The 12,608-nt window shown below is 41.7% G+C and overlaps 1 protein-coding gene across 1 annotated transcript in view; it reads left to right on the top strand.

The window, feature by feature from the left end:
- The window catches only part of n4bp2 (NEDD4 binding protein 2), an 80,873-nt gene extending 68,657 nt beyond the window's left edge, over positions 1–12,216 (top strand). Inside the window, exons 14-16 of the mRNA XM_072252833.1 lie at positions 541–709; positions 5,737–5,860; positions 10,473–12,216. Coding sequence (XP_072108934.1) covers positions 541–709; positions 5,737–5,860; positions 10,473–10,518 — 339 coding nt within the window. The 3' untranslated portion in view covers positions 10,519–12,216. The remainder of the gene's footprint in view (positions 1–540; positions 710–5,736; positions 5,861–10,472) is intronic.
- The last annotated feature ends 392 nt before the right edge of the window (positions 12,217–12,608 follow it).

Here is a 12,608-nt window from a genome sequence, read left to right as displayed (position 1 = left end):
TGTTGCCTGGAACATGCTGTCAAGGGAGGTAGTGGAATCATTTGCTGCTGCTTTTGTTGGATGCATCAAAGAGTCAAAATTATTTGAAAGTGTTTCAATTTTATCCTTTGTTTAACAACAACACTTGCAATGTCATTCATTCACTCATGATATACTTATCAACCCACCAGCAGATCTGGCTGAATCAGCAGCCTCGGTAGCAACCAAAGGTTTAAGCATTAGATTATTCCAGATTTAAATCTTTAGTGTATTTCATCACAATGCCATCACAAAATAATCCATACATTTTTTGTACAAACTGTACCTGAATATAAATTTATCAGCATAATTTTTGTTCATAATTGAAATTAATGTTCATACTGAAGTAGCATGTTACATATGTAATTTTAGTGAACTCCAGAAACTTAAGTAGTGAACACATACTTGCCTGTCTTTGACACCTGAATTGCATTTGCAAATTATGTATATTGAAAATACCATTTTGTTCAGTTGAAAACTGAACCTGCAACATTATGACTGAGTTTTATCCAATATTTTAAGGGTCATCTTCATGGTGAAAAGATGAAAGAAGCTAACCACAGAGCTGCTTTAAACATTTTTAAGCAAGTGAATGCATCATTACTTCCAAAAAATGTTTTAGACCTTCATGGCCTTCATGTGGCTGAAGCCCTGCAATATTTGGAGGAAGTGCTATTCCAGAAGATTAATGGTGGGTAACTGGTAATGTGTATGGTTAACTATGGATCAACTTGATAAGGCAGAAATAAATTTATGAAATTCTCCCTCTCTTGTTTCCTCAGCTTATTTATTTCTGCCTTTGTAGTACAAACCTTCGATAATCAATATATGAGAGGGGAAGAGGTACAAAGAATATTCAGAACTACAGTGGATTCCGGTTAATTGGGACACATCGGGATCAGTACATTTTGGCCCAATTAAACGGCTACTTCAAATAGCCCAAGTTTCATGGAAATAGTTAAAAAGGTATATAAAAAAAAGAAACTACTGTTTAACTGAGTAACAAATTATGCATTTAAATGAAATATAGAATAAATTAGAACACTACCAAGACTACTACAGTGCTACAAAACTGTATTAGTTCCTAATAGTTGGCGACAGAGGAATTCATTCAATGTATGCTGACATGTTCTTTTGATAACTAAACAAAATCAGTACAGACACCTCGTGCAGATAGTGGACTGCCTTCAAACAGTGCTTTCGACTATTGTGTCCTCCAAACCTTCATTTTCATTGTAACACTCAAGATGATTGTTGATACCTTCAAATGCTTCATGGTGCCTAACTTGTTGAAGTAGTGAAATCATTTCATTTTCACTCCCAGCCATATCTGGCATTTCCATGCCTGAATGCTTAAAACCACAGTGAGCAAAACAGTTCTGAATTGTCTCATTGTTTATTACTTGCCAACTATTAGTGACAAAAATCATTGCTTTTTGAATACAAATAAGCAACTGATGCTATTTAAAAACTGTTCGCTCTAAACACGGTGTAGTGCGTAGCGGCCACATGACGTGCACATGACTAACTCTAGTTAGAAAATTTTCGGCAATAGTCTGCTGCTTCAATTAAGTGGCATAGTGTCCCAAATAAATGAAGGGAATACTAGCTAGTTTCTTGATTTGTTTTTGTTCTTTAAGAGTTACCCAAATAAGCAGCTGTCCTGATTAACCGATGGCCCAATTAACCGGAATCCACTCTATTTATTTTCCTAAGGGAATGTGGCTCCAAGTCTAATTTGTCAAGCCCAGAAGGGTTGATCTGTAGTTTATTTTAACAAAGCTCAATTGGTTGATAACAGCAGAACAAAATTGTTTTTTCTGGTCACAAATGATTGGGCAATCATTACTAAACTGTATTGGCTCATAAAAATATACAGGGCTAATGGTGTAAAGAGCAACAACGTTATAATGACTCTCCTAATTTCAGTTAACAAATTTCATGACACATGCTGGTGATAATAAACCTGATTCTGATTCTAATCCAAAGCATTTCACCTTAAGTTATGAATTGTTGATGATTTAATGTAAAAGAAATATAGCCTTTTTATCAACATCAAAATGTCATATCCAACAGCAATAATGTGTATATATGTACCTTTATGGCAGTGAAACATTCCAAAATGATTTATGTGAACGTGGTCAAAAAATTGAGATTTATGTATATAGAAGCTTATGCGATAGTTAATCGAAAGTTTGGTGAAAGAAGGGAAAGGGTGGGAGAGGGACTGTTGGAGAGCTTTAGGAAGAAGGTTCCAAAGGACACCATGACAGTGGAAGGTATGGGTGCCAGTAGTGAAATGATTAAACTCGAGAAAGGTGCTTGGAAGTAGGTACAGAGGAGATATCAGGGGTAAGTTTTTTTACGCAGAGTGGTGAGTGCGTGGAATGGGCTGCCGGTAACAGTGGTGGTGGCGGATACGATAGGGTCTTTTAAGAGACTCCTGGACAGGTGTATGGAGCTCAAAAAAATAGGGGGCTTTGGGTAACCCTAGGTAATTTCTCAGGTAAAGACATGCTTGGCACAGCTTTGTGGGCCAAAGGGCCTGTATTGTGCTGTAGCTTTTCTATGTTTCTAATATACAAAAGACGAACTGGGTAACAGATATAAGGATTGACTGTTGAGCTGAAGGAGGTGAGAAGAAGGAAATTGAAAATATGAATGGAACTTTAAATTCGTGGATTATTTAAATCAGGAGCCAAGGTTTGTCAGTGAGCACAGACCTGATTGGTGAACAGAGTTTCTATGAATTAGAACTCAAGCAGATGAGTTTTAGGTGACCAAGTTTACAGAAGGTTGAAATAGGGAAAGATGGCCAAGAGGTTACATAGATAAGGAAGAGGTTTGCATAGTGAGTGAGGAAGGTGCAGAGTCAGGAGATGCTATGGGAATAAAAACGAGTGATCATGGTAAAGGAATAGACAGAAGATTTGAAGCTCCTCTCAAAGTTGCAAATTATTTTTTCAGAACTGAACAATTATAGTGTCATGGAGTTATACAGGACAGAATCAGGTCCTTCAGCCCAACTGGTTCATGCAGACCAGGATCTGCTGGCAGGATCTTTGGTTCGAGAGCAGAGTTTGTGGTGGAAGTTGGGAGGGCTGGCAAGCAGCTTGACATTTGGAAACCAGTGAAGGGCTGGAACTGGGTGTTCATGACTGGTTATTTTCTTTTTTGAACCAGGATGTTTTAGTGATGTATGCACGCGGACTCTGTGTCTTTTTGAACTTCTACTGTTTCTAACTTTACCATTTAGAAAGTATTCTCTTCTAAATATTGGGAAGATAAGCCCATCATTTTTAAACCCCATCACAAAGTCATACTTTAGCCACTGAATCTATTCCTCTCCTTGACAACTGCCTGAAACTCAACCAGACTATTAATTGATGTCATTATTTAATCGTGTGTTGAATTTCTGACAAACTATGTCCTCACTCTGACAAACTATTTCCATGTCTGTAATATTATTCCACTTAATTTCTCCCTCAAACAATAATCTGCTGAAATCATTGATCAGATTTATTTTGTTACTTCTTGAATTGATTATTTTAATGCACTCCTGGCTGATCTCCCTCAATGTGGAGACCTTAAAAATTTCTGTTGCCCATCCCGTCCATCTTCACATCTTTGCTTGCTGACCTGGATAGGAAGGAACAAGCCCAGCTTTTTCTGAAGTGAAGTAGCAAAAGTAGGGGGGTGTTTAGAATGGCAAGGTCAAAAATGGAGTTGTGAAAGTGGATGGGAGGAGGGTATTTGGAAAGAGAAATTTTTAAATTTGGTAATTTGGCTTACTATTGTCTCTTGACGCAAGATACGGTGAAAAATTATCTCGGATACTGTTCATACAGATTGCAACCGTGTTTTGAGGAAGTACAAGGTAAGGCAATAACAAAGTGCAGAATAAGGTGTTATAATTACAGGGAAAGTTCAGTGCAAATAGGCAGTAAGTTACAAAGTTATAACACGGTTGATTGTGAAGTCAAAAGTCTGTCGTATCATACTAGGTCACCGTTCAGTAGTCTTATACAGCAGGATAACACTTGTTCTTAAGCCTGGTGGTATGTGCTTTTAGGTTTTTGTATCTTCTGCTCAATGAATAGTGGGTAGGGTCTATGACTATGCTGGCTGCTTTATCGAGGCAGTGAGAAGTGTAGGCAGTGCATGGAATGGAGGTTGGTTTAAGTGATGTGCTAAATTGTGTCCACAATTCTCTGTAGTTTCTTGCAGTAGTGGGCAGAGCATTTGCCATACCAAGCCATGATGTATCCTGATGTATCCCATAGGTCGCTTTCTATGGTTCATCAGTCAAAATTGCTGAGGGTCAAAGGGGGCATGCTAAATTTATTTGGCTTCCGAGCAAGAAAGGCACTAGTGAGTTTTTTAGCCATGGTGTCAGCTTGGTTGGACCAGACAAACTATTGAATTTGAAGCTCTGAAACCTCTCGACCTTAACACCTTTGATGTAAATAGAAATATGTGCACCAGCCCTCTACCTGAAGTCAGTGGCCAGCTCTTTTGTTTTGCTGACATTGGGGGAAAGGTTGTTGTCATGACTTCATGTAACTAGGCTTGCTGTTTTCTTGCTTCAGTCTGACTCATCATTACTTGAGATGTGACCCACTATGGTGATAACATCTGCAAACTTGTAGATGGAGTTAGAGCAGAATGTGGCCACACAGCCATGAGTGTGTAGGGAGTAGAGCAGGGGGCTGACAAAACAGCCTTGTGGGCAATGTTCCCTTTAAGATGTGCATGTACATGCGCAGACATCTTTTGCTACTAGCACAAAAAGGAATTTAAACTGCACACAAAAGGTTGTTGGCAACGTGGAGTTGGTAATGATTTGTTTGCAGATTTTAGAACTGGCTTATTTATATTGTTTTTATTTAAGAAGTTATTCAGTGTGCACATGCTGTTGTCACTGGACAAAAAGCTTGCACAGCTCAAGATTTTTGTGCACACTGGTCACCAGTGTTGAGAATAATTGTGGCAGAGGTGTTGCTGCTTATCCCTTCAGTTTGCAGTCTGTTGATCAGGAAGTCAAGGATTCAGTTTCAGAGGTGGGTGTGGAGAACCAGGACTAGGAATTTGAAGATGAGTTTGCTTGTGTTTAAAGTATTGAAGGTGGAGATGAAGTCAGTGAACAACAGTATAATGTAACACATGCAAAATGCTGGAGGAACTCAGCAGGTCAGGCAGCATCTATGGAAATGTTGATGTTTCGGGCTGAGATCTTTCTTCAGGACTGGAAAGGAAGGAGAAAAATCCAGAATAAAAAAGGTGAGGAAGGAGAAGGAAGCTAGTTGGAAGGTGATAGGTGAAGCCAAGTGGGTGCGAAAGGTAAAGGGCTGGAGAAGAGGGAATCTGATAGGGGAGGAGAGTGAATTGTAGGAGAAAAGGGATGAGGAAGGAATCACCATGCAGCAGTCTTGGCAGAGGTTAAGCAGAGTACAAGTGTAGTAATAAAACTTGGGCATAGCCACACAGTGATTGGATTAATTTGAATTTCTTTATTTTTGTATTTTCATTATACTTCATAAGTTTAAGTAACAGTTGAAATCAAATAATTGTTATCAAGCTGAGAATCTACAGAATGATTTGCTTTCTTGGAACAATGCTTTAAGTAATGGTCTATTAAAATTCTTATGTCATTGTTTGACTGGACTTTAAGTTCTAGTTAACTAAATGATTTGCACTGAACATTATTTTTCTTTTCAGAATACCAGCAAAAAGGTGGTAAAGCTTACCTTTCTGTCATAACTGGGAGAGGGCGTCACAGCCAAGGAGGTGTAGCACGTATTAAACCTGTTGTTATTGACTACCTCAAACGCCAGAATTTCAGGTACAGGATCTGTGCTAATACTTTAAAAAAATTTTAACTTGACTGTCAATTATTGTTTTAATTGATTCACTTATTTTTAATCTTGTTTCCTGCCATCTATCGTGATGATAAGAATTAGGGGGCCCTGTAGCCTGCTGAAATATCAGATTTAAATCCAATCTGACCAGGACCAATTTGAACCTGATTTAAGCCCGAATATTTAGTATTTTTTCATACTAGACACAAACATTGATGTATTACAATCTCAAACACACCGTTTGCATGTTTGATGATGAAACACCAAAAACAATCCAACTTGAACAAATCTGAATATTTTATCAAAAGTACACCTGAACTTTGCTTTGCATTTTATTTCATCGGGTCTCTACATGATTTTCCATACATCATACTCCATAAACTGCAAGATATAATCATTCACATATTTAAGTTCATTTCAACACTCACAACACGCTGGAGGAACTCAGCAGGTCGAGCAGCATCCGTGGAAACGAGGGGTTGACGTTTCAGGCCGGAACCCTTTGTCAGGACTGATGAAGGAAGGGGCAGATGTCCTATAAAGAAGTTGGGGGAGGGTGGGAAGGAGAAGGCTGGTAGGTCCAGTTGAAAAACCTGTAATTTGAAAGACAAAGGGGTGGGGGAGGGGAAGCGGGGAGGGGAAGCAGGGAGGTGAAGCTGTCGCCGTGCTTCTCCCTGCCACCACTCCGGGCCGCGCTCTCCACCGTCTGCCATGGACCTCTCCTACACTTCATTCTCTGCTGGATTCACGCCTCTAACCGCCGTTTCTTCTCATTCCTCACGTCCAAGAAGGACCACAAGCTCGCCTGCCTGGAGCCCACAACAACGACCGGCTCCAGTCCGGACCCCAACCCCTCAGACCTCGACTTCTCAGGCCTAAAGCAGGCCGGGGACCCATCCGCCTCTGATTCTGAGCCCAACTGGAACCACCACCTCCTGGACATGGGCACCAGCCCCCAGCGGGCCATGGACTCACTCGCCTCTGACTCCGACCTCAGCTCTGGGGCCTTACAGGCCACAGGCTCTGCCACCCCCAGCTCCAGATCCAGCTCGGACTGAGTTCCCGACCCTCTCCAGACCGGGACCGGTCTTACTGCCGCTGGGTCCTACCGCCCGTCTTATTCCCCCACTACCCTCTTTCCTCCCCGCAACTCCCAACCTTCCGTCTACCCCTCATCGCCCCTCCATTCCTCTGATTCCTCATCCTCCCCTAACCCCACTCTCCCTGAACATCCCAACTCCCCCCGAGACCTCTCACTCGTCGCCCTCCTCCAACCCCAGCCCCAACCATTGCTGTGTCTTCACCATCCCCTCTGACCTTTCCCTGTCTGAGGCAGAACGTTCTGTCCTCAGCAAGGGCCTCACTTCTGTCCCCCTCCGTCCACACGGTGAGTTCTGTGCCCGCCATGATGCTGAACTCTTCTTCAGTCGCCTATGTCTCCAAGCCTACTTCTTTGGCAAGGATTCCCCTCCCCCTACTGATGACCCCTTCTCCTGTCTTCAACCCTCCTCCTCCTCCTGGACACCCCGCCTGGGCCTTCTACCTGCACTCGATCTCTTCATCTCCAACTGTCGCCAAGACATCAACCTTCTCAACTTCACCACTCCTCTCTCCTGTTCCAACCTCGCTCCCTCTGAACGCACTGCCCTCCACTCTCTCCGCACTAATCCCAACCTCACCATCAAACCTGCTGACAAAGGTTGTGCCGTAGTAGTCTGGCGGATGGACCTCTACCGCACTGAGGCCAGACGGCAGCTTTCTGACACCTCCTCTTACTTACCCCTGGAACAGGACCCCACCAAAAAACATCAAACCATTGTCTCCCACACCATCACCACCCTTATCAACTCTGGAGACCTTCCATCCTCAGCCGCTAAACTCATTATTCCCACACCCCATACTGCTCGGTTTTACCTCCTCCCCAAGATACACAAGCCTGACTGTTCCGGTAGACCCATAGTTACTGCCTGCTTCTGTCCCACCGAACTTGTATCTGCCTACCTGGACTCCATTTTGTTACCCATAGTCCAGTCCCTCCCCACCTACATCCGGGATACATCTCATGCCTTACACCTCTTCAATAACTTCCAGTTCCCCGGTCCCAACCGCTTCATTTTTACTGTGGATGTCCAATCTTTATACACCTCCATTCCCCATCAAGAAGGCCTCAAAGCCCTCCGCTACTTCCTGGATAATAGACCTCACCAGTTCCCCACCACCACTACCCTCCTCCGGTTGGCGGAACTGGTTCTCACAGTTAATAACTTCCCTTTTGGCTCTTCCCACTTTCTTCAGACTAAGGGTGTAGCTATGGGAACTTGCATGGGCCCCAGCTATGCCTGCCTCTTCGTTAGTTATGTGGAACAGTCTGTGCTCCAAACCTATTCTAGTATTGCTCCCCAACTTTTCCTTCGGTACATTGACGACTACATTGGTGCTGCTTCCTGCACCCATGCTGAGCTCGTCAATTTCATCGACTTTAGTTCAAACTTCCACCCAGCCCTCAAATTCACTTAGTCTATCTCGGACACTTCTCTCCTCTTTCTCGATCTCTCGGTCTCCATCTCTGGAGACAGACTGTCCATTGACGTCTTCTACAAGCCCACTGACTCTCATAACTACCTTGACTATACCTCTTCCTACCCCGCCACATGCAAAAATGCCATTCCCTATTCCCAGTTCCTCCGTCTCCACCGCATCTGCTCCCAGGATGAGGCTTTCCGAACCAGGATATCTCAAATGTCCTCTTTCTTTAAGGATCGTGGTTTCCCTTCTACCGTCATCAATGATGCCCTCACCCGCATCTCCTCCATTTCCCGTACTTTGGCCCTCACCCCATCCTCCCGCCACCACAACAGGGACAGAGTTCCCCTTCTCCTCACCTACCACCCCACCAGCCTCTGGATCCAGCACATTATCCTCTGCAACTTCCGCCACCTTCAACAGGACCCCACCACTAAGCACATCTTTCCCTCTCCACCCTTCTCCGCTTTCCGCAGGGATCGGTCCCTCCGCGAATCCCTTATCCACACGTCCCTCCCCATGGGTCTCCCACCTGGCACTTATCCCTGTAGGTGTAAGTGCTACACCTGTCCCTATACATCCTCTCTTGCCACCATTCAGGGTCCCAAACGGTCCTTCCAGATGAGGCAACACTTCACTTGTGAGTCTGTTGGGGTCATCTATGGCATCCAGTGCGGCCTCCTCTACATCGGTGAAACCCGACGCAGATTGGGGGACCGCTTTGTCGAGCACCTCCGCTCCGTCCGCCACAACAGACAGAATCTCCCAGTTGCCACCCACTTCAACTCTGCTTCCCATTCCCATTCAGGTATGTCCGTACATGGCCTCCTCTACTGCCATGATGAGGCTAAACTCAGGTTGGAGGAGCAACACCTCATATACCGTCTAGGTAGTCTCCAGCCCCTTGGTATGAACATAGAATTCTCCAACTTCTGGTAATTCCCTCCCCCTCCCTTCCTCTATCCCTATTTCACTCTGCCCCCTCCCCCAGCTGCCTATCACCTCCCTCATGGTTCCGCCTCCTTCTGCTACCCATTGTGTTTTCCCCTATTCCTTCTTCACCTTTCCAGCCTATCACCTCCCTGCTTCCCCTCCCCCACCCCTTTGTCTTTCAAATTACTGGTTTTTCAACTGGACCTACCACCTTCTCCATCCCACCCTCCCCCACCTTCTTTATAGGGCCTCTGCCCCTTCCCTCTTCAGTCCTGATGAAGGGTTCTGGCCCGAAACGTTGACTCATTGTTTCCACGGATGCTGCTCGACCTGCTGAGTTCTTCCAGCGTGTTGTGAGTGTTGCATTGATCCCAGCATCTGCAGATTATTTTGTGTTTAAGTTCATTTCTGCTGCCCATCACCTCAGCTTTCATTTGTCTGCAGGTGCCCAAAATAAATTGCATTTTGAATCCCTCATATTTAACTCTTCAGATTCCTCTGAGGCTTAATGTCAGTTTACCCCGGCAACACACTAAGTCTGGAGCCCATTCTTACATTTTGGTCTTCAAAATCCAGGCATGTTTATATCTTAATTTGCGTTTTCTCAGTAAGTAATAATCTTGGCCTTTAAGGTTGGTTCTCCTTAATCCCATTTACCTTTACAGATTCCCTTTTTTTAAAAAAAAGTAAGTCTTTATATCTGTACAACCAAAGATTTAAGTTGTCATTCTAATTTGGTTTTTTTTTTGGCTCAGTGTCTGTTCTGCTGCATTTCCACCTAATGTGTGTTTTGGAGATTTGACAGCTGTCTTCTTGTAAACTCTGAAAGTGTTTCAACACCATTGTTAATAATTTTGGCCTCACAAGAAAAAATGTTGGTAAATCAGTGCAATCTCACATAATATATAGGTAACCATACTGATTACAAAAGGAACTTAAAGAAAATGGTAATAAATTTAAGATATTTGTGTGTGTTTTGTATTATTGGTGTTTAATGTTGCATTGGCGTTAGTTTTTATTTAATCCTAATTGTGTAAATTTTCAGATGTTAAACCCCTAAATAGACCTCATATGCAACTGAGTGAAAAGGTGTACAGTTGGTACTATTGACTTTTTAATTGCATGCTTGATTTATTTCAGGTTTACAGAGCCACAGCAAGGTGTTGTAAAAATCAAGTTGAAGTGAAGGATTTGTCAAGAAGATTCCTTCCTTATTCGACAGTATGACACTGTCTCACTTAGCCTGGTAGCATTAGTGTACTATATCAAACATTTAAGGATATAGTGTTTTTTTAACAACATCACTCAGGGAGGTCATATAACTGAAGACAGAAAAGCTTTTAAAATCAACATGCAGCAAAATCTTTAAAATTCTTGCTTTCTTATTCTTCGGCATATCAATTTAACTCCTACTGGGTTTTGAAAAGTTGCTTTCATTTTCATGATCTCTATTTCGATTTGTGATGATTTGAAATGTTGGGATACAAGGACACATGCTGCCTGTTCTGAAATATTTTGGAGTTGTAAATTTACTCTATTGCATGTTGTAATTAAAAGTGATTTACATTAGAATGTAAGAAGTAAAGCGGGAATAGGCATCTGGCCCTTTGATCCTGCTCTGCCATCCACGAAGCTGCCGGACTGCAAAATTGTTTGCTGATTTGGAGTAAAACCAAGTGGATCAAAAGTTTGAGAAATTGTGTGCAAATTCTGAGTATTTTTAAGGATTCATAAACTTAAGTTTTAATCTTTGTAAGTTTTTAACAAAGAAAGTTTGAAAATGTGACACTCAAGATTTAAATATAAATTCTTCACTCTGCTGATATTTATTGCTGTTATAAAGCAATAAAAATACATTTTTTGGTTTAAAGTTTGACACTGTAATTGTTGAGGTGGGGGATGGGTTAGGATTGGTGATAAAGTGTTCGGTCAAGTAAAGTAATTTGCATTGGGCTGTCTGCTCTATGTTACTTTCATCCTCAAAGTAAGTAAAGTTCCGGTGCAGAAAAGAAAATGCTACTGGGACTATTTCTGCTTGGTTCAGCACTACCTATCTGTGAATTAATATTGTAATCTTTACAAAAAACAGTATTTATGAAAACCTTTCACTTTATTCATTAGAATATTTAGAAGTTTAATTGAAGTTTGAATTTCAATTGGCAAGTTTGCACAAGTCTTGTGTTGTAATGACTGGTTAAGTTTGCGTTTTGTTAAAGTGGACATTTTGTACATTTACACCATAATGGCAATTTAATTTAAGGTCATAAATCTGCTCACAACTAGATTCAAGCTATGCAACAAGGGAATGAAATTTACCCTGTTTTTCTAAGTTTTACCAAGCTTCGAAATATTATTTCCAGCCTTCCCCTCTCTCTCCCACATTTTGTGAATAAGAAGAATTGTGCATTTAATACTCTTTTCTGACAAAATATGTTATAACCATTTACAGCCTGATGCTCACCAGTTCAAACTGATTAAAGTCAAAGTTGTGTTTATTAATACAAATGTTTGTATATACGCAAGTATGTATATACACAGGTGCAGTAAAAAAGCTTACATGAGCAGCATCACATTAGTATATATTTGAATTGCTTAACTAAATACTTTTAAATATAAAAGAATGACTTTTCCAGAGTTCCAGAATCCCAAAGTGGTGAGACTGAATACTGGAATACTGATTTTAACATGATCATTTTAACAATTAAAATTTTCATATCAAGTTGTTCCTCTCCAAGACAGATATTATTGTCTATTTTCAACCTGCATATTAAGTAGAAGGCATTTTTATACTTTGCATAGGAGTAACCTGCACAAGATTCTCTCATATTTCAATGTTCTAGCTGACCTTTCTGTTGTCTAGTACAGATAGAACACATACAGGAATTTGAACACAGACCCAAATTCTATATTGCAGCACTTTAAAGTTGCAATATACCATTTCCTTAGGCAGTATTTGGTTTCTAGGGTGGTTTTTTTTTGTTTCTGTTCTGTGTTCTCAATATTGTTCCTCCATTTTGAAAGATCGTGGACCAGGGGTTTGGATGAATCATTGAAATGTTCATATTTACAGAGTGATTTTGACAACAGGACAGCACAGGAATAGGCCCTTTAGCCCAGGATGTCTGTGCCAGTTTTAACTAATCCCATCAGCACATGGTATATATCGCACCAATCCCTGTCTCTTCGTTTGCTTACCTAAATGGCTCTTAAATATTAATGTCATATCAGCTTCCCCCACTTACTCTGCGTAAAACAAAAAGTCACCTTCTAAACCTT

The sequence above is a fragment of the Mobula birostris genome, chromosome 3, assembly GCF_030028105.1.
Source record: "Mobula birostris isolate sMobBir1 chromosome 3, sMobBir1.hap1, whole genome shotgun sequence".
Lineage (NCBI taxonomy): Eukaryota > Metazoa > Chordata > Chondrichthyes > Myliobatiformes > Myliobatidae > Mobula > Mobula birostris.
The sequence above is the reverse complement of the archived record's forward strand: the minus strand, read 5'-3'. Positions and strand labels throughout refer to the sequence as shown.